Here is a 23,682-nt window from a genome sequence, read left to right on the forward strand (position 1 = left end):
CCTTCTACAGAACCTAATAATTGTATGATACAATATTGTTCTGCTCCAGGAAGACATCCAGGCCTCTCTTGAACCCCTCGACTGAGTTCGCCATCACCACCTCCTCAGGCAAGCAATTCCAGATTCTCACTGCCCTAACAGTAAAGAATCCTCTTCTATGTTGGTGGAAAAACCTTCTCTCCTCCAGACGCAAAGAATGCCCCCTTGTGCCCGTCACCTTCCTTGGTATAAACAGATCCTCAGCGAGATATTTGTATTGTCCCCTTATATACTTATACATGGTTATTAGATCGCCCCTCAGTCGTCTTTTTTCTAGACTAAATAATCCTAATTTCGCTAATCTATCTGGGTATTGTAGTTCTCCAATCCCCTTTATTAATTTTGTTGCCCTCCTTTGTACTCTCTCTAGTTCCATTATATCCTTCCTGAGCACCGGTGCCCAAAACTGGACACAGTACTCCATGTGCGGTCTAACTAGGGATTTGTACAGAGGCAGTATAATGCTCTCATCATGTGTATCCAGACCTCTTTTAATGCACCCCATGATCCTGTTTGCCTTGGCAGCTGCTGCCTGGCACTGGCTGCTCCAGGTAAGTTTATCATTAACTAGGATCCCCAAGTCCTTCTCCCTGTCAGATTTACCCAGTGGTTTCCCGTTCAGTGTGTAATGGTGATATTGATTCCCTCTTCCCATGTGTATAACCTTACATTTATCATTGTTAAACCTCATCTGCCACCTTTCAGCCCAAGTTTCCAACTTATCCAGATCCATCTGTAGCAGAATACTATCTTCTCTTGTATTAACTGCTTTACATAGTTTTGTATCATCTGCAAATATCGATATTTTACTGTGTAAACCTTCTACCAGATCATTAATGAATATGTTGAAGAGAACAGGTCCCAATACTGACCCCTGCGGTACCCCACTGGTCACAGCGACCCAGTTAGAGACTATACCATTTATAACCACCCTCTGCTTTCTATCACTAAGCCAGTTACTAACCCATTTACACACATTTTCCCCCAGACCAAGCATTCTCATTTTGTGTACCAACCTCTTGTGCGGCACGGTATCAAACGCTTTGGAAAAATCGAGATATACCACGTCCAATGACTAACCCTTTAGGGCCCAAAGTGTCCAGATCTACTCTCCATCTAGTTTCTTTTTTCAATAGTTCCTTCTTGTAATTTCCACCTCTAATGCCCAACTGCACCCGGTCAATACCCCTCACTCTGAAAGTTTTAGGATTGCTATTATGGAACTTTCTAAAGTGCTTAGGTATGGTTTTTAAAGCCTCTATATCCAGTGCCGTGGCTCCATTTTTTATGTCCCGTACATGCTCTAAGATGCGTACACGTAATTCACGTCTTTGCTGCATGCGACATCATCGCACCACCCCCAGACATTTAAATCAGTGCCTACTAGCCAATTTTTGCGCATTAGGCGTATCTGTTCTGACGACCATAGTTTTGAACAGCAAGCCATGATCCTCAAGAGTAATCTTCAACATCGAGTATATAATCATAAAGTTATTCGGGCAGGCTACAGAAGGGCTAAGTTTGCGTCACGCGATATGCTTTTGGCCCAAACTGGACACAAGTCCTCTAGTAGACACCAGGAGAACGTACCTGTCCATTTCATTAAACCTCATTTAATTCAGAATGGAGGGTAATATCGGATGTTTTGAGAAAACACTGGCCTGTGCTATTGGCAGACGATGATGTGGCTACACACATTTTGGATCATCCGTCTGTCACTTGGCGCAGGTCCAAGAATCTGAAAGACATGTTAACGAACAGTCATTATGTGGCACCCCAAAAAACGTTTTTCTCCGAGAGGACTGGCCCTAGATGGGGATCATTTCAATGTGGAAACTGCTCTGCTTGCCAATTTATGGAGAGAACCACCACATTTGGCAGCAGCAGTGGGGATAGAGGGTTTTCCATCACCCACTTTATCAATTGCAGGACAGACAACGTGATTTATTTTGCCAAATGTGCGTGTGACTTAATATACATTGGCATGACCACACGTGAATTGCGTGTACGCATCTTAGAGCATGTACGGGACATAAAAAATTGAGCCACGGCACTGGATATAAAGGCTTTAAAAACCATACCTAAGCACTTTAGAAAGTACCATAATAGCAATCCTAAAACTTTCAGAGTGAGGGGTATTGACCGGGTGCAGTTGGGCATTAGAGGTGGGAATTACAAGAAGGAACTATTGAAAAAAGAAACTAGATGGACAGTAGATCTGGACACTTTGGCCCCTAAAGGGTTAAATGAGTATATCAGTTTCAAATCCTTCCTTGGCTAGCGCGAATTTTAAACACTTTTGTTGTTGTTGTTGGTGTTTATTTGATTTCTTTCTAGTTTTTAGTTTTTACTATTTTCGTTTTCCCCTCTTTCCCCTCTTTTCCCCTCTTTTCCTTTCCCCTATGGTTTCGTAGTCTTGGGCGATTCAGGGGTACCACTATGTGTAGTGGCAGTATTTGTATATTCAATGTGCATAATTATGACTCCTGTCCCTACTTTATCCATAGAGTCGTTTTAACACTGTTTGGGGGTTTTTGGTTAAGCCTGACCATACTAAGGACCATCTCGCATATATGGCAATGCAAGTACTACCGTCGGACAACAGAGGCATACTCAAGAAATAATGAAGAAATCATCTATGGTCAAAGCATCTTTGCCGGACTATATGTAATATTATGCATGCTTCTGCGGTAGTCATCTAGTGAATATGGGGTGATTTATATATATTATTTGCAGTGGAGTATGTATTAGCTCCATTGATTTTTCTGCATGTCATTTCCCATATGTTTTTACCATTTTTGAGTGGTGACATTGGTCCTATACGGCGTATGTAGGTAGGCTACTCACCATAGGGCTGTAGTTTTTAGTTTGGGGAGGGTGGATGTCCTGCTTTTAGTCTTACCTTCTGTCTGTATGGTATTATTTCCTTGTGATACCTGTGTGCGCACGGCGCACATGCGCTGTGGTGCTGCCGTGGGGAAGCGCTCTCTGGGTGTGCTCCGTCGTCTTGGTTACGTGTGCGGTCACATGACCGGCGCACGTGACCGGATGACGCGCACATTGAGCGCGGTCACCTCTGGTGACGCCGCAACATGGCGCCCGTGTGCCGCTATGCAGGTGCTGGATATCTGTGCATCAGTGTCCAGTATATAAGCGCTTCAACAACAAGTATATCTCACCTCCTGACGAAGCTGCCGTTGCAGTGAAACGCGCGTCGAGGTGCGCTCAGCCGGTACGACCCCTCCCTCCCTGGTTCCAGTATGACCACAGGTAGATATTACTCCTAGCTGTTAGCCTCTTCCAATTCTTTGGAGACTATTGCGTCTATGCTGATACCGCTGTATTGGAGTGTAGGAACAGTGTCTTTATTCCTGGGGGATTACTGTTTTACCAGTACCATTGAGGGATTTATTAGCCGATTATGGTCACTTTTGACCCGATATGTGATATATGTTAGGGGGTTGTACTAGTCTGTAGCTTCTGTTCTGACCCTGTATTCGTTTATTTTACGTCTCACCAGTGTGTTACATTATATATATTATCTATATGTATTTTTTAGATTTTTTCTAATAAAATTGTGATTTTAGTATTATCTTCTTGATCCAGAGTCTTCATAGTTCTTTATTGGCGTATAGTGTTGGTTTATGAAGGGATCCTGTTACTGGATATGAGGGTGTGTTGCTTTAAACTGCTTTATTTAGTTCATAGACAGAGCATATTTTCCATGTAAAGTACATACAATATGGTAAAACATGAACAATATATAGGAATAACCTTCTCATAGCATAATACGGACTGCAGATGTATTCCTCTCTTCTTCACTACCTTGACAAATTGAGCAAAATTGAGATTGAGGTGCAGGTCCTGAACACATACTCCAACATCATTTACATCTAACAGTGGGATATTTCCCAATGCTATCATTTTGAAAACCATCATAAATCACATGGAAAATAAACTATGATCTGATTCACACAGAGTTGTTTTCTCTGGGTCTATTTCTATTTATTCTTTTACAGTTATCAGTAAAACAATGTGCCAAAAATTCCATCTTTCACAAGTTTTATAGAAGGGTCAGACAATAGCTTTGCAGACTCCAGATGCTCAGAGCCCCACTGATCGTTAGAACAAGTAGCTACAGCGCTCCTTTAAAGGGAATATGTCAGCAGGTTTTTGCTATGTAATCTGAAGACATCAGGAGGTAGGGGCTGAGACACAGAATTCAGGGAAATGTCACTTGTCAAAGTGGGGGCTGTTGTTTACTAACTGTGAAGAAATTATCACTATCCTGTGATAAGCAGCTCACTGTCTATGGACTTTATACACAGAGATCCTGGTGTGGGTGGGGTTAGTTTTCTCAGCTCTGCTTCATACTAAATTTAAAAGCTGCACCCATCTTTGGATTTAGCTTCTCTTTGCCTACATTACGCTGCTCTTAGATGAGGTAGCAAAAGTCTGCTGACAGAATCCCTTTAAGGCATGTTGTTTCTGACTGTCTTTCTAGTCTTCATTAAATGGAAATTTTCTGATGTGTCTTGTGGCCAATTTATCAGAAACTCATAATGACACAATGATTCACACATATTCAGATATTAAATCTAGATGTTACTACATGGAAACAGTGCAATCGTTATTCCTCCATTCTCAGAAGGATATTGTACAATGGACAAGTACTAATCAACTAAGAAAACGTAGGGAAATGGACCACCACCATACAGTATAATCCTTTAAAAATTAGCCTATTCACACATCTCCTGAAGAAGTTCTTACGAAACGTGCGTTGGGGTGGCAGGGACACTCTGCTTACCACATTCATCATTGTAGTTGTTCCTCTGGTGCTATGTTTGTAGAGCGCATAGGCTTGTTTTTTACCATCTGTCTACCTATATTAATATAGTGCCACCCCTATTCATTGTGCTAGCACTTTGCACTCTAATTTTAGCTATTGTTACCATTTTCAATTCCATGGCACGATTGCCCTTTATACTTTAGTCAGTTCATTTTGGCTTTTACATTTGATCTATATTTTCTCTACTTTGGTCCTTTTTTGTTCTGCTTCATGATCACTCTGTGGGTAGATATTTTTTATCACCGCCATATATATTGTAATTGTCACTTTTTTCTGCCATTGCTGCTATCATATTTGAGTTCATTTGCACTTTTCTGTAGTGTCTTACTTGTTGATCTCACATTAACATGCATTCTGCACCTTTTTGGTAACTTGAGCCCCTGCATTTTAGTGTACATCAGCTTGTTATTTTGTTTATTTTGCCTATTTATATGAAATACAATTGTAATTTTTAAGGGATTATACTCTATGATGGTGGTTCATTCCCCTCCTTTTTCTTAGTTGTTTAGTCTCTGTATGAGTTTTTTGTCCTTATATAATTCAATTCGGGGGCCCATGCGTTAAATGGACAGGTACTGTAATTTAATCCAACGTCAATAAACTATTAAAAGCATGTAGTAATGGCAGAAATGGGATGAACAATGATACCGAAAGACAGAAGTTTACATCTCACAAAAATAATTGATGGTTTTATCCTCCATGCCTGCATTGTATATGCTATGTATTAAAACATAAATCATATTGAAAAGAGTTCCCTAGCTCTTGTACTTCCCCCCTTAATTATACTGTATACGTCCTAAATACTGATTTCTATCATGGTTTATCGACTTGCTTTGTATATTCTTCATGCAAACAGTGTCAGCCTTTGATGTATTCAAGGCAGGCAATCCACCAAGTGTGTGTTAACCTTGAGCGTCTTACATGCTCATACATCATATAGTGTGACCTTGGTTATACATGCATTGCTGACATTTCATTTCTAAATGGTATTCTAAGGAAGGTATATAGTTGGTCAAGGATAACACTGAATTAGAGGGAAATTAAATATATTTATATTATGATTCTGAATATTTTTGCTAACAGTGTTTATTTTTTACATTAGCAAATTGATATAATTTCTAGGAAAATTATTATTTGCATCGTAATGAAACAAACAAAATAGGGTCCATCCAACGTCCAATAGAATGGAAATCCCACATCTTTGCTTTTTTTTTTGTTTACAAGAGCAGCGTGGGTTAAACCCTTCACGACCATACATTTTTCATTTTTTTGCGCTTTTGTTTTTTCCTCATATTTCAAGAGCTGTAGCTCTTTTTTTTAATTTTAAGTCTCTATATCCATAATAGAGCTTGATTTTAGCGGGACAAGTTGTACTTTTGAATGACACCATTAAATTTATCATGTGATGCACAGAAAAATGGGAAAAAAATTACAAGTGCAGTGAAAATGCAAAAAAAGTGTAATTTTGTTTTATGTATTTACTATGTATACTATATGGTTAAACTAATATTGCACTATGAGTCTCCATGTCAGTATGAGTACAGATACCAAACAGTTATCATTTTCGTTTCATTTAAGTGCTGACAAAAAATTCACAAATCGGTGAGAACATGTTTTTTGTTTATGTTGCCATTTACCCAGGCCTAGAATGTCTCCATTTTTGGGGATATGGGACCATGTGGGAGCTTATGTTTTATGCCTTGAGATGACGTTTATATTAATAATATAATAATAATCTTTATATTTATATAGCGCTAACATATTCCGCAGCGCTTTACAGTTTGTACACATTATCGATACCATTTTGAGGTATATATGATGTTTTGATCCCCTCTTGTTCCAATGTTGTGGTGGGAAAAAACGTAATTCTTGTATTTTTATTTTTTCTCTTTACTGATCAGATTAATTTATTTTATATTTTGATAGATCAGATTTTTAAGAATGAAGTGATGCAAAACATGTGTTTTAATTGTTTTTTATTTTAATGCGGCATGGAGGGTCATTTGAACTTTTGTGTTTTTTTTTTATTTTCTTCCTATTTTTAAAAACTTTATTTCTCACTTACTACTGTATTGAAAAGTCCTCTCAGGGGACTTGAATCTGCGATCGTCTGATTGCTTGTGCTATACTTGGCAGTGCAATACAAGCCTGCATTCACAGGAAGATCGTAATGACAAGAATAGAGTCATCAGCAGACCAGCGGCTCTTATGACAAGCCATTGGCCCTCTGCGTTCATGTAACAGGGGCACCGATGGGCAGGATGAATGACGCTCTTGCTGATGGCATGTGTAAAATCCCAATGTCAGTGATGGACAGTGAGATTTAACTGGCTAATAGGCACGGATGGAGCACTGCTCAACTCGCGGCTGTTAAATGAAATTAGTCATCATGTGCAGGGAAAGATGTGGGCTGGGCATGCGAGCCCACATGAAAAGCAGAAACAAGACTGTTGACATAAATGTATGTCAAAGGTTGTGAAGGGGTTAATAATGGTTTGCATGGCACTGTAGCTCAGTCTCCAGTTAGGTGAATAGACCTAAGCTGCAGTAATTTACATAACTTAGTAGTGGACTTTCATAGTGGTTTAAACATACATCATCATTATATAGTAAATGTATGATGATTCAGAATCTGACCACTGGTCCTTCCTGATCCCAAAATCGGAGATTCAATGTTCTCTTAATTTCTCTGAGCTTGACAAAGGTAAGTTGTTTTCCACAAAAAGTGAATGGAGAACCCTTCTACAAAAACACTGTCAAATCTTGGCATCTTCTTAGGTTCTTCTAATGCATCTTCTATTAAAGGAACAGTAGCATTTGGACACACTATACTGGAGGCTCGCAATTTATCTGGTTGTGCAATACTGAGCTTGAATATTAGCAATACATGGCTGATTGCAAAATGATTTAAAGGGAGCCTGTGACATGAAAAAAATGCTATTAATCTGCAGATATGGGGTTAATCTTTGAGTTAATAGCTTTACTAATCTGCTGGGCGCCTGCATGCAGCTGACTGCTGCTGGGAGAACATTAACTTTATTCCCACCAGCAGCATTCATTTTCAGTCACAGGGGCAGTGACGGTGCCAATGCAGAGTGAGCATCAGTCAGGGTCGGGCCGCCGAGATAGCTGCCGCTCTGTATTCTCAGATCAGTGACTGAAACCACGCTGGTGCCACTCCATGACTGAAACTGGAAGACTGCTTGGGGGAATAAAGTTAATTTTCTCCCCGCAGCATTCGTCTTAGTGCGGGTGTCGAGCTGGTGCGTAATGCTATTAACCTGCAGATTAACCCCATATTTGCTGGTCAATAGCATTTTTTCTGGTGACATGTTCCCTTTAAATATTCATCCATAGTGCTTTAACCCCTATCTGACCTCGGACGGGATAGTACGTCCGAGGTCAGATCCCCTGCTTTGATGCAGGGCTCCGCGGTGAGCCCGCATCAAAGCCGGGACATGTCAGCTGTTTTGTCCTTGAGACCTCTATGGTTACTGATGACCGGTGGCTGTGAGCGCCACCCTGTGGTCGGCGCTCACAGCACACCTCCATTTCTGCTACATAGGAGCGATCAGCAGATCGCTGCTATGTAGCAGAGCCGATCGCGTTGTGCCTGCTTCTAGCCTCTCATGGAGGCTATTGAAGCATGGCAAAAGTAAAAAAAAAAGTTAAAAAAATGTGAAAAAAATAAAAAAAATATAAAAGTTTAAATCACCCCCCTTTCGCCCCAATCAAAATAAATCAATAAAAAAAAAATCAAATCTACACATATTTGGTATCACCGCGCTCAGAATCGCCCGATCTATCAATTAAAAAAAAGCATTAACCTGATCGCTAAACGGCGTAGCGAGAAAAAAATTCGAAACGCCAGAATTACGTTTTTTTGGTCGCCGCAACATAGCATTAAAATGCAATAACGGGCAAAAGAACGTATCTGCACCAAAATGCTATCATTAAAAACGTCATCTCGGCACGCAAAAAATAAGCCCTCAACCGACCCCAGATCACGAAAAATGGAGACGCTACGAGTATCGGAAAATGGCGCAATTTTTATTTATTTTTTTTAGCAAAGTTTGGAATTTTTTTTCACCACTTAGATAAAAAATAACCTAGTCATGTTAGGTGTCTATGAGCTCGTACTGACCTGGAGAATCATAATGTCAAGTCAGTTTTAGCATTTAGTGAACCTAGCAAAAAAGCCAAACAAAAAACAAGTGTGGGATTGCACTTTTTTTGCAATTTCACCGCACTTGGAATTTTTTTCCCGTTTTCTAGTACACGACATGCTAAAACTAATGATGTTGTTCAAAAGTACAACTCGTCCCGCAAAAAATAAGCCCTCACATGGCTAAATTCATGGAAAAATAAAAAAGTTATGGCTCTGGGAAGGAGGGGAGTGAAAAACGAACACGGAAAAAACGAAAAATCCCAAGGTCATGAAGGGGTTAAACAGTCATTGAATCATAATACTGCTACTGACAATTCATGCCATGTTGTAATTTCCTTTTTACCTACATTGTCAGTTGACAAAACCAAAGTACTGATGCCCCGTTTCATCATTGTTATTTCTCCATTTTTCTGGACTAGTTTACTCTTTTGGAGGTTTTAGAATTTGTGAAATATTCACTAAACATTTTTATGTTCTCTTTTTTATAAATCTATTTCTTTTTCCTTGACAACTTTGCTTAACCAGATGTTTTAGAGAGATTCATGAACTGTGACATTTACCAAATGATGTACTTTTTAGCGCATCTCACTAGTATGGAATAAGGTTTCTGGAGGAGCTTTGAATTTGGTGCATTTTTATGAGTTTACTAACTTAACTTGATACTTGAAAGTCGCAAAAACTGGTTAAAGACAAAAGGAAAAGCGTTATTGTATTTAGTGAATATGTAATGAACTGGGAGTGCCATTTTCAAGAATTTGAAGCATGAAAATGTCAATGAATTCAACAAAACAAATAAAGAAAAGAGATTACAATGAATAGGAAACGAGGAATCAGCGCCCACGTACTACTTCCTTCACATGAATTTTTCAATAACACATTAATAAGTGACAACTGTGAGTCAATATTGTGAGGGCCAGATAAATATAATTCAGTATAATAAAATGTGGGTTAGCATGATCAAAGGGGTTTTCCTGCACAATAACAAAGAATGAAAAAAAAGGCTTCAGTCATCACTTGATGTCACCTGTCTGATGTTGATGCCAGTAGTCCAGCAGGGGACATAGCTCCAAGAGGCACCATCTGGTAAATGAGCCCTTTTTTAATTACACCCCCTTGTCCCATGGAGCTCCACTGATAATTTGACGAAATACCTTTTAAATGCAATTAATCGGTTTTCTTAAAGGGGCTCTCCCACAAATACAGTACATTTTAATTAATAGATTTTAGAATGAAAATAAATTTCAACATTGGATGTGTCAGAAAAATGTTCTTGTCCCCAGATAATCTGAAATATGTGTCCCTGTGTAATGGATGTGTCCAACCATGCATGAACATGGTTAGTAATACAGTAGCACATAGTACCTTCCCCTCTGCCTTCAAACATGCCACCATCACACCCATCCTCAAAAAAACTAACCTTGACCCAACTGCTATGCCCAGCTATCACCCCATATCACTGCTCCCGTTTGCTTCAAAACTCCTTGAGCATCATGTCCATGCTCAACTTTCCTCCCACCTCTCATCAAACTCTCTTCTTGACAACCTCCAATCTGGCTTCCGCCCCCACCACTCCACCGAAACTGACCTGACAAAAATTACTAATGACTTAGTCACAGCCAAAGCTAACAGACAGTTCTCCATCCTCCTCCTTCTTGACCTGTCCTCTGCTTTCAACACAGTCAATCACTGCCTACTGCTACAGATTCTCTCTTCCCTTGGCATCAAAGACCTAGCCACACATTTAGCGTTTCCCACTCCCACACTACCTCCTCATCCCGCCCTCTCTCTGTTGGAGTCCCTCAAGGCTCTGTCCTAGGGCCCCTACTTTTTTCCATCTATACCCTTGGCCTAGGACAACTCATAAAGTCCCATGGCTTCCAGTACCACCTGTATGCGGACGACACTCAGATCTACCTCTCTGGCCCAGATGTCACCTCTCTGCTGTCCAGAATCCCGAAGTGTCTGTCAGCTATATCCTCCTTCTTCACCTCTCGCTTCCTTAAACTCAATGTAGACCAAACCTAATTCATCATCTTTCCCCCACCTCACGTATCCCCCCTACCTGATCTATCTATTATGGTAAATGGCATCACGCTCTCACCCGCATCTAAAATCCGCTGCCTCGGGGTAACTCTCGACTCTGCCTTGTCCTTCAAACCTCATGTCCAAGCTCTTGCCACCTCCTGTCGCCTCCAACTCAAAAATATTGCTAGAATCCGTTCCTTCCTCAGCCCACAATCTATCAAAACTCTTGTGCATGCTCTCATCATCTCCCGCCTCGATTACTGCAACACCCTCCTCTGTGGCCTCCCAGCTAACTCTCTTGCACCACTCCAGTCTGTCCTCAACTCTGCTGCCCGGCTAGTCCACCTCTCTCCTCGCTACTCCCCTGCTTCTCCCCTCTGCAAATCCCTCCACCGGCTCCCAATTCCCCAACGAATCCAGTTCAAACTACTAACACTGATCTACAAAGCCATTCACATCCTGTCCCCTCCCTATATCTCTGAACTAATCTCCCAATATCTTCCCTCACGTAATCTTCGATCCTCCCAAGACCTCCTACTCTCCTCCACACTTATTCATTCCTCACACAACCGCCTCCAAGATTTCTCCCGAATATCCCCCATCCTCTGGAATTCCATGCCTCAACACGTCCGATTATCCACCACCCTCGGATCCTTCAGACAGAACCTGAAAACCCATCTCTTCAGGAAAGCCTTCAGCCTACAATAACCAAGCAGCCGCCTCACCGCCGCCAGAACCACCGCCTCACCACCGCCAGAGCCGCCGCCTCTCTGCCGCCAGAGCCGCCCCCTCACCCTTACCTTCTGTCTCTTCCCCACTATCCCATAGAATGGAAGTCCACAAGGACAGGGTCCTCTCCCCTCTGTACCAGTCTGTCACTGTAAACCTGTTTACTGTAAACGATATCTATAACCCTGTATGCAACCCCTTTCTCATGTACAGCACCATGGAATTAATGGTGCTATATAAATAAATAATAATAATAATAGCACAGCTTCTGGTCAGGGAAGGAAGCAAAAGAGAGTACACAGGCAGGAGAGCATGGGATCACAAATTATTCTTTATGTGAGGCAAAATATGTTTCTAAACTATTTCCTTCCAGAAACCAGCAACTGCGAATCCATGTAGTCCTGTGTGTTTTCTTTCTTTTGCATCCTCCTTTGCCCAGGAACTGTGGTATGATCAGACCATGTTCCTTCAGGATCAAATGCACCCATTACACAGTACAAAGCAGGGACACATTTGTATGCACACACTGAATTATCAGCTTTTTTAAAGGACACTGGTGTGTATTTCTCGCAAGTCACACTGATGGTCTGTGTGGTGTGCGAGTTTTTCTCGCACCCATAGGCTTGCATTTGCGAGTCTCAGCCGATATACGGTGCAAATCGCAGCATGCTGTGATTTCTCTCGCATGTATAACACGGCCGAGAAAACAACGGATGATGTGAGTTGCCCCATAGATTAACACTGGTCCGAGTGCTATGTGATTTTTCATTTTTGATTTTTCTCTTGTCAAAATAAAAAAAATTGGATCTGAAATTATTTTTTTGTAAAAAAAAATTATATGTTCAGTTTTCCTTTTTTTCTTTCCACATTACAAAAAATACTGTGAAGCACTTGAAGGGTTAATAAACTTCTTGAATGTGGTTTTGAGCACCTTCACGGCTGCAGTTTTTACAATGGTGTGACTTATTGTATCTTCTATCATGTAGACACCTCAAAGTGACTTCAAATGTGATGTGATCCCTAAAAAAATGGTTTTGTAAAGTTTGTTGGAAAAATGAAATATTGCGGGTCAAGTTTTAACAATTATAACTTTCTAACAAAAAAAAATTGGCCACGAAATTGTGCTGATGAAAGTAGACATGTGGGCAATGTTATTTATTAACTATTTTGTATGACATACTGTATTTAAGTGATTTAAGGGCATGAAAATTCAAATTTGGAAAATTACAAAATTTTCAAAATTTTCACAAAATTTCCATTTATTCACAAAGAAACACAAGTCATACTAAAGAATTTTTTACCATTAAAATGAAGTACAATATGTCATGAAAAAACATTCTCAGAATCACTGGGATCCATTGAAGCGTAACAGAGTTATTACCTCAGAATTGTAAAAATTGACCTGCTCGTTAACGTGCAAATCATCTTCAGGGGTAAAGGGGTTAAACCTGGACTGAAAAAAATGAGATAATATCTGGGAGAAACATATGATCCATGCTGGTTCTCTTTACTGTCAGACGTTATTGATTACTTCTTTTTCTCCTACAAACTAAAAGAAAATGTTCTACATTTTGCACTTATTTTTTCAATGTAAAAGTGGTCATCCAGTCAAATAACTGAGCTTTTGTGTGCATCTTACGGTAAGAATACAGAAAGTGGTTGTCAGACACTTCAGGTGATTGCTTACTTCCACAACAATGAAAGGATAGCGCATGTGAATTCAAAGTGTAGGAGAATGCCCCTATATATATGAGATGGACAGGTGATCCACTGAAAATTGATATATTCCTTTGATTTTCCTATAAGATGTATAGGCATTTTTAGTCGATTATGGCCTGAAGTTTGTGTTATAAACTTATTTGTTGTCCATCAAATCAGGAGACTTACAAGAGTGCGTCATTTTTGCAACATCTCTGTCAGAACCTATTTAAGAGCAGATAAACTAAATACTGATTCTTATTGGCTACCAATGACGATACCTCAATAACATGTTAGCCTTAGGTTTCATCAATTAGCTTTGTCAGGTGGATAATCAATTAGTTGTTTAACAGTGCTTTTAATAATTAATGGTGCTGTATAAGTGACTAACATAAGTCACTTATACAGCACCATTAATTATTAAAAGCACTGTTAAACAACTAATTGATTATCCACCTGACAAAGCTAATTGATGAAACCTAAGGCTAACATGTTATTGAGGTATCGTCATTGGTAGCCAATAAGAATCAGTATTTAGTTTATCTGCTCTTAAATAGTGAAAGCAGTGATCTGATTGGCTTTTTGAAGTAATAAATCAAGTTTTATTCTGGAATAGGTTCTATATATGAAGCCCATTTCATATCTGATATACTTTTTTAGGTTTAATTGCAATAAATGAAAAGATGAGCTGAAATTGGCTCATGCTCATTAATCTAAAAGTTTTGGTACATGATTGGTCAATGCAACCTGCTAGGAAAAATACAAGAGATTGCACATGATCTATGTAAAATGAGAGCTATGGATTCCACTAATCTTTTGGCTACTTAAGTGATTAATTTATTAAGTAACATTGTTATGTATAATATTGAATACTAAGAGATAATTTTGACTGAATAGTAGCACGGATACTGTCAGGGGAAAATGTGGGTCTGCAGGTCTTTGAAATTCATGAAACGAAAAAGATGAATGTAGTTCAAAGAAAAAAGCCTCCGGTTACTAATCATTTTGAAGGAAAGTAGATCATCAAGAATTAAAAGAAGCTCCACATCTATGTCATCAGCTTCTATAAAGGCCATGTTTTATCTCACTTTTCTTTGTGTAAAAGGTCACTCTAAAAGTGTTTATGTCATTCTCATCGCACCAGTCATGCTTTTCACATTTACATATCGAGAATCAGTAATGGTAACATTTTATGTACTCTACTTATCAGGCTAGAATATCGGCCACTATCATATACTGTAGCATTTTAATCACTTTTTTGAATCAATACTTGTGCACCAAAATTAGAAATAGTTCCAAGACATTGAAACGGTGCAAACGCTTTCATTATATTTTTATTGTAGTTGCTGTGCAGTTCAGGCATAGTTTATGGCTTAGAAAATGATATAAAATATAAATCAAGGTTCTGGAATGGAAAAATGACCATCAAATAAGTCATCCCAAGATGACATTACTTTGTTTGATCTTGCAAATCATGAAAATTATTTAACCCCTTCACCCCCGGAGCTTTTTCCGCTTTTTCATTTTCGTTTTTTGCTCCCCTCCTTCCCAGAGCCATAACTTTTTTTGTTTTTCCGTCAATATGGCCATGTGAGGGCTTATTTTTTGTGGGACGAGATGTACTTTTGAACGATACCATTGATTTTACCATGCCATGTAACAGAAAACAGGAAAAAAAATTCCAAGTGTGATGAAATTGCAAAAAAAGTGCAATCTCACACTTGTTTTTTGTTTGGCTTTTTTGCTAGGTTCACTAAATGCTAAAACTAACCTGCCATTATGATTCTCCAGGTCATTACGAGTTCATAGACACCAAACATGTCTAGGTTATTTTTTATCTAAGTGGTGAAAAAAAATTCCAAATTTTGCTAAAAAAAAAAAAAAAATTTCCGATACCCGTAGCGTCTCCAATTTTCGTGATCTGGGGTCAGGTGAGGGCTTATTTTTTGCGTGCCGAGCTGGTGGTTTTAATGATACTATTTTGGTATAGATACGTTCTTTTGATCGCCCGTTATTGCATTTTAATGCAATGTTGCGGCGACCAAAAAAACGTAATTTTGGCGTTTTGATTTTTTTTCTCGCTACGTCATTTAGCGGTCAGGTTAATCCTTTGTTTTTATTGATAGATAGGGCAATTCTGAATGCGGCGATACCAAATATGTGTATGTTTGATTTTTTTTAATTGTTTTATTTTGATTGGGGCGAAAGGGGGGTGATTTGAACTTTTATATATTTTTTATTTTTTTTATATTTTTAATCACTTTTTTTTATAATTTTGGCATGCTTCAATAGCCTTCATGGGATGCTAGAAGCATGCATAACTCGATCGGCTCTGCTACATAGAGGTGAAGTACAGATCACCTCTATGTAGCAGAAATGCAGGGTTGCTTTGAACGCCGACCACAGGGTGGCGCTCAAAGCAATCGGCCATCAACAACCATAGAGGTCTCAAGCAGACCTCTGGTTGTTATGGCGATGCACTGCTGACCCCCGATCATGTGACGGGGGTCAGCAGTGCGAGCACTTCTGGCCGCGTGGCCGGGAGCGCTAGTTAAATGCCGCTGTCCGCGCTTGACGGCGGCATTTAACTAGTTAATGGGCGCGGGCGGATCGCGATTCCGCTCGCGCTCATTGCGCGCACATGTTAGCTGTACAAAACAGCTGACATGTCGCGGCTTTGAGGTGGGCTCACCGCCGGAGCCCACCTCAAAGCAGGGGATCTGCCAGCTGACGTACTATTCCGTCAGCTGGCAGAAAGGGGTTAAAGTGGTTGGTTCACACTTTCTTAATAGTACAGTTGTGCATCACAAAATAAAAAAGGCATACTTACCTCTCGGACTAGCACCAGTCTCCCTATTTCCAAGCTATGTCTCCTGTTAGTTATGTGAAAAATCACTACATAGCCGCTGTTAAGTTACAGCCTTCATTATTATCAGACACAGTGTGCAAATCAGGGGTACATTGCTGATACAGGAGGAGATATACAGGTTTTTTTTTATTATTTTGTGCTACACGGCTGTGCTGATTGTACCAATTGCATGGCCAGTACAAGGAAAATAATCAGTGCACCACCCTCATAAATGAGGTTCTTGGCAATAGAAGCAAGCTACTGAATGTGACCATTGGCAATGGACATATATTAAAAAAAAACTCCAAAGGACACCTTAACACTGATAATGGGATGGGATTATGTAACATATTTATCAGTGGGCAAGTAATTTGTTTTTAGAGGTAAGCAAAGCTCCCAAAATTTATTTGGTGTAGATTAGCTCAAACCAGTCAACAGTGATTTTGGTCTAAATAAAATCAGTGCTCAAAAGGATTTGAAAAGGCATTTATTACACAGTACTCTGAGATCTCTCCAGACCCGAAAGCATAATGAAAGATCATGTAGGAAGAAGTTCAAATAGAAAAAAATGATATTGCACACACTTGTTCAAGACTCTCACCCGACTCTTTATCTACACTGCCACATTCAAAAACACAACTTCTTCATCCCCCAATTCAGCACTTAAAAAGCTGAAGATCCACATAGAAGAGAGGGGGAGCTTTGGTGGCAGCAGGTCAGTAGAAGAAGCCAGGTTTGGATCTAGAAAGGTAAGTACAGGTGCTTCTCACAAAATTAGAATATCATCAAAAAGTTTATTTCAGTTCTTCAATACAAAAAATGAAACTCATATATTATAGTGATTTCAAGTGTTTATTTTTGTTAATGTTTTTGATTATGGCTTACAGTCAATGAAAACCCAAAAGTCATTATCTCAGTAAATTAGAATAATTCACAAAAAACACCCGCAAAGCATTCCTAAGAGTTTAAAAAGGTCCCTTAGTCTGTTTCAGTAGGCTCCACAATCATGGAGAAGACTGCTGACTTGATAGATGTCCAGAAGGAAGTCATTTGACACACTCCACAAAGAGGGTAAGCTACAAAAGGTCATTGCTAAAAAAACGCTGGATTTTCACAGAGTGCTGTATCCAAGAGTATTAATAAAAAGTTGAGTGGAAGGAAAAAGTGTGGTAGAAAAAGGTGCTCAAGCAACCGGGATAACCGCAGCCTTGAAAGGATTGTTAAGAAAAGGCTATTTAAAAATTGGCGGAGATTCACAACGTGTGGATTGCTGCTGGAGTCATTGCTTCCAGATCAACAACACACAGACGTATCCAGGACATGGGTTACAAGTGTCGTATTCCCTGTTTCAAGCCACTCATGACCAATATACAACACCAGAAGCGTCTTACCTGGGCCAAGGGAAAAAGAACTGAACTGTTGCTCAGTGGTCCAAGGTGTTGTTTTCAGATTAAAGTAAATTTTGCATTTAATTTGGAAATCAAAGTCCCAGAGTCTGGAGGAGGAGTGGAGAGGCACACAATCAAAGCTGCTTGAGGTCTAGTGTGAAGTTCAAACAATCAGTGATGGTTTGGGGAGCCATGTCATCTGCTGGTGTAGGTCCACCTTGTTTTATCAAGACCAAAAGTCAGCGCAGCCATCTGTCAGGAAATTTTAGAGCACTTCATGCTTCCCTCTGCCGACAAACTTTTTGGAGATGGAAATGTAATTCTCCAGCAGGACTTGGCACATGTCCACACTGCCAAAAGTACCAATACCTGGTTTAAAAAACAGGATCACTGTGCTTGATTGGCCAGCAAACTCGCCTGACCTTAACCCTGTAGAGAATCTATGTGGTATTGTCAAGAGGAAGATGGGAGACACCAGACCCAACAATGCAGATGAGCTGAAGGCTGCTATCAATGAAACCTGGGCTTCCATAACACCTCAGCAGTGCCACAGGATGATCGCCTCATGACACTCCACATTGATGCAGTAATTGATGCAAAAGGAGCCCCGACCAAGTATTGAGTGCATTTACTGAACATACATTTCAGTAGGCCAACATTTCGAATTTTAAAATCATTTTTCAAGCTGGTGTTATAAAGTATTCTAATTTACTGAGATAATGACTTTTGGGTTTTCATTGGATGTAAGCCATAATCATCAACATTAACAGAAATAAACACTTGAAATAGATCACTCTGTTTGTAATGACTCTATATATGAGTTTTACTTTTTGTATTAAAGAACTGAAATAAATTAACTTTTTGATGATATTCTAATTTTATGAGAAGCACTTGTATAGTGTTTGTTGCTGGTTTTAATCCCTTCCTTGCCGTCCAAAGAATCCCAAAAAATGTTGTTCATCATCTTGCTGGATTTTTGCTAATCAGATTCCAGAAAATTTGACTTGATCAGAATCTGATATTTTTGTAAAATTCATATCAGATTACTTTTATTATTAATCACTTCAGTCATCCCTGGATGTAATAATATATTTATATATTAAACTTGTATATAAATAGATATGTACAAAGTCACAACTATAAGGGATTTGGAGGTAGCAATTTTTAACTGACCGAGCCCTGTTGCATATAAGATTATACCAGAATTTGCTGTTAATGGTTTTTTATTTGGACCCGGAACCTTCCGCTAAGGCATTTAACATTGCAAGATAATATATATACTTGGAATATACTCTTACTTTTAGGAAATCTGGGTGGGTTGTCATTGACATCAGTTAGCGTTATATTAACAGTGGTAGTTCCCGCCAAGCCACCAAGTTGTCCTCCCATATCCTTGGCTTGAATAAGCACTTGATATTGTTCTTTGACTTCTCGGTCCATGTTTGGTAAAGCTGTTCTAATGACACCTTCAAATAAAGAAGAAAATATGAGATATGTATTTCATTAAAATACTGTAATAAGCCATATGCTTAGGGCTATTTTCATAAGTCTACCCATTTAAATTCTGCTTTTGGATGAGCTGTTTTAAACTTCATACAAATGAGCTGAATGTTGCAATCATAATTATTAAAAACATCTATTAAAACCATTTTTAAAAAACCTTTTGACATTTGCAGAAATAACCACTCCCAGTTTATATCTCTTATACCTATTTTTTAAAAAGCATATTAAATTATATCAACTTTTTAAGCACGTTAAGAGCAGCATAAAATAGTAAAAATCACATTTTTTGGTGTAAAATGGTTTGAAATAAAATCAGGCCAAATGAGGCATAATAAATTGCTACCTACAGTATGTGTTCATAATAATATTGAGAATAACAGAATACAAGAAGCTGTTATTTTATTGGGAACCTGTCATGTTCTCACATGTTAGGAACCAGCAGAAATAGGGTTAATCCACAGGAAAATAGAATTACAGTGTTTTCTGCCACCTTGCTGAAAGTGAGAGAAAAAGAATATTATCCTTCTGGGAATCGTCGGAATTGGATGGGAAACTGCTAGTAAAAGTCTTGTGAGAATTTTTAAATACTTTGTTTTCTGTCATATCAAGGCAAGGAAAGCATATGAGTTTAGATATGTTATTATTTCTGATAAGTGTTTTTCATTTTATAACAATGTAATAATTTTGGTGCATTTGCCCTTAAGATTTGCAGAAGGTACAGCAAGGTTTAAGTACCTGTAACCATGGATAATATTATTATTATTTATTATTATTATTATTATTATTATTATTATTATAGCGCCATTTATTCCATGGCGCTTTACATGTAAGGAGGGGTTTACATAATAAAAAGCACGATATTCTTAATCAATACAAGTCTATCCCTTGCTATGTCATTTCTACAATTTAGCAGTAGCAATATGCTATAACAGTTATCTGACGGTGTCTTTATTTGATAGACTGTTGCGTAAAGTGGCAGACAAAATGGCATATGATATTCTTATGTTAAATAGTGGTGTTTCGTTGGGTATAGTGTTGGCAGTGGATTGGAACTCAGGGCTATTGGGAAACTCTAAACCTACAGTAAGAACAATAGGGATATTGGGAAAGTCTAAACATAGAATAAAACCAATAACTGGATACAGTATGTATTCTGTATGAATAATAGTCATACATGTAAAAAAATATAGGATACTTAGTTGACACTATTTTAATAAAATGTCACGCTGGGTGAGGGAGCAGCTAGGTGAAAAACAATGGGAAGAGGGTGGGGAATCTCAAATATTAGGAAAGGGGGGAGTGGAGTAACCTAGGCAGATCTGATAACATCCTGACTCCCCTAATGTTCTTAAATAGGTTCAGCACGTATAGCTAAACAGGAGCCTAATCACTGGCTGCCCCTAGTGATAGGCTCCCCAAAAAAAGAAAAATATCCTAAAATTTATCCTTTATTAATATATATTAAAATCGTAAATGTGCACTTGACAACACCATCACCAAATAGATGCAAGCGTACTATAGGAAAGGCCGGGTGGTGCCAAGCCCTACGCTTTTCTCAATACTCCCTACCTGCCAGCGGAGGTTGGCACCCTATTATCCTGCGCCGTGGCGCCCCCGCTCCTCGTCGGCTAGCCCTGCTATCCCTTTTATGCCCTGAATAGGGTCAGAAGAGAAAATCTCACTCAAACAATAATTAAATGTGGATAGCTTGGAAGGACATAAAAATGTCAGTAAAATATCTAACTAAATCTAAGGGTCTCACCTGACTTGGTAGTCTGTGTCCCTTACTTCTTATATATATACATAAAGATTATTATTTAGGCAAGACGATATAAACAACAGGTAGGGATGTCACAAAGAGACTAAAAGTACATATGTGATCTTGGTCTAGCTATATATATACTACGGTCACCAGATGCTGTGATGACAATAGGGAAGATGTATTTGTTGTAATGTCAAGCATATCCCATACATCCATAAAAGGGATCAAACTGCAGCTCTCAATGGATAATCAATGCAGAGTAGCCACACGTCGTCCCCCCATACTTATTTGTTGTGACACACGTGCTGACCAGATCCATAAATCACCTTCTATTTCATACAGAAGTTAATATGCATATCCCTTTTCTACTCAACGCGTTTCTCCCCTTCTAATGAAAAGGGGTTCATCAGGAGTACATTCAGATAACAAAGGGTTACTTAGCTTGCATATGATAACCGCATATTGGCATGGTAGATAGCTGCACCACCGGGCCGATCCCCTTGTCTCAGTAGCGCCCACACACAAGTGCTAAACCTCGTGTATTAAATAGACTCCCCATTACCTCCGCACACCAAACACCTGAGAACCTGGAGCGCTTACCCCATTTCCGGCGCTTCTGTCTTAATGGTCCATTGCCTGAATATTCAAGACGCGCTAACGTCATCAAGAGGCGCGCCGTCGCTACTGCAGGACAGCAAAGCGCAGGCGCCGATTAATCCAAAATGGCGCATGCGCACATCAATAGGCGTCTTACCGCCACAGAAGATTAGAACGCCGTATGTTCAGGGCGTTCTGACGTCATACAGAGACGCGCTTCTGTATGACGTCAGAACGCCCTGAACATACGGCGTTCTAATCTTCTGTGGCGGTAAGACGCCTATTGATGTGCGCATGCGCCATTTTGGATTAATCGGCGCCTGCGCTTTGCTGTCCTGCAGTAGCGACGGTGCGCCTCTTGATGACGTTAGCGCGTCTTGAATATTCAGGCAATGGACCATTAAGACAGAAGCGCCGGAAATGGGGTAAGCGCTCCAGGTTCTCAGGTGTTTGGTGTGCGGAGGTAATGGGGAGTCTATTTAATACACGAGGTTTAGCACTTGTGTGTGGGCGCTACTGAGACAAGGGGATCGGCCCGGTGGTGCAGCTATCTACCATGCCAATATGCGGTTATCATATGCAAGCTAAGTAACCCTTTGTTATCTGAATGTACTCCTGATGAACCCCTTTTCATTAGAAGGGGAGAAACGAGTTGAGTAGAAAAGGGATATGCATATTAACTTCTGTATGAAATAGAAGGTGATTTATGGATCTGGTCAGCACGTGTGTCACAACAAATAAGTATGGGGGGACGACGTGTGGCTACTCTGCATTGATTATCCATTGAGAGCTGCAGTTTGATCCCTTTTATGGATGTATGGGATATGCTTGACATTACAACAAATACATCTTCCCTATTGTCATCACAGCATCTGGTGACCGTAATATATATATAGCTAGACCAAGATCACATATGTACTTTTAGTCTCTTTGTGACATCCCTACCTGTTGTTTATATCGTCTTGCCTAAATAATAATCCTTATGTATATACAGTGGGGCAAAAAAGTATTTAGTCAGTCAGCAATAGTGCAAGTTCCACCACTTAAAAAGATGAGAGGCGTCTGTAATTTACATCATAGGTAGACCTCAACTATGGGAGACAAACTGAGAAAAAAAAATCCAGAAAATCACATTGTCTGTTTTTTAAGCAATTTATTTGCATATTATGGTGGAAAATAAGTATTTGGTCAGAAACAAACAATCAAGATTTCTGGCTCTCACAGACCTGTAACTTCTTCTTTAAGAGTCTCCTCTTTCCTCCACTCATTACCTGTAGTAATGGCACCTGTTTAAACTTGTTATCAGTATAAAAAGACACCTGTGCACACCCTCAAACAGTCTGACTCCAAACTCCACTATGGTGAAGACCAAAGAGCTGTCAAAGGACACCAGAAACAAAATTGTAGCCCTGCACCAGGCTGGGAAGACTGAATCTGCAATAGCCAACCAGCTTGGAGTGAAGAAATCAACAGTGGGAGCAATAATTAGAAAATGGAAGACATACAAGACCACTGATAATCTCCCTCGATCTGGGGCTCCACGCAAAATCCCACCCCGTGGGGTCAGAATGATCACAAGAACGGTGAGCAAAAATCCCAGAACCACGCAGGGGGACCTAGTGAATGAACTGCAGAGAGCTGGGACCAATGTAACAAGGCCTACCATAAGTAACACACTATGCCACCATGGACTCAGATCCTGCAGTGCCAGACGTGTCCCACTGCTTAAGCCAGTACATGTCCGGGCCCGTCTGAAGTTTGCTAGAGAGCATTTGGATGATCCAGAGGAGTTTTGGGAGAATGTCCTATGGTCTGATGAAACCAAACTGGAACTGTTTGGTAGAAACACAACTTGTCGTGTTTGGAGGAAAAAGAATACTGAGTTGCATCCATCAAACACCATACCTACTGTAAAGCATGGTGGTGGAAACATCATGCTTTGGGGCTGTTTCTCTGCAAAGGGGCCAGGACGACTGATCCGGGTACATGAAAGAATGAATGGGGCCATGTATCGTGAGATTTTGAGTGCAAACCTTCTCCCATCAGCAAGGGCATTGAAGATGAAACGTGGCTGGG

At 39.7% G+C, this 23,682-nt stretch overlaps 1 protein-coding gene across 1 annotated transcript in view; it reads right to left on the reverse strand.

The window, feature by feature from the left end:
• CDH12 (cadherin 12) overlaps positions 1-23,682 on the reverse strand; it is a 1,535,982-nt gene that overhangs the window by 102,901 nt on the left and 1,409,399 nt on the right. Inside the window, exon 8 of the mRNA XM_069730603.1 lies at positions 19,043-19,210. Coding sequence (XP_069586704.1) covers positions 19,043-19,210 — 168 coding nt within the window. The remainder of the gene's footprint in view (positions 1-19,042; positions 19,211-23,682) is intronic.

Source organism: Ranitomeya imitator, chromosome 6, assembly GCF_032444005.1.
Source record: "Ranitomeya imitator isolate aRanImi1 chromosome 6, aRanImi1.pri, whole genome shotgun sequence".
NCBI classification, from domain to species: Eukaryota; Metazoa; Chordata; class Amphibia; order Anura; family Dendrobatidae; genus Ranitomeya; species Ranitomeya imitator.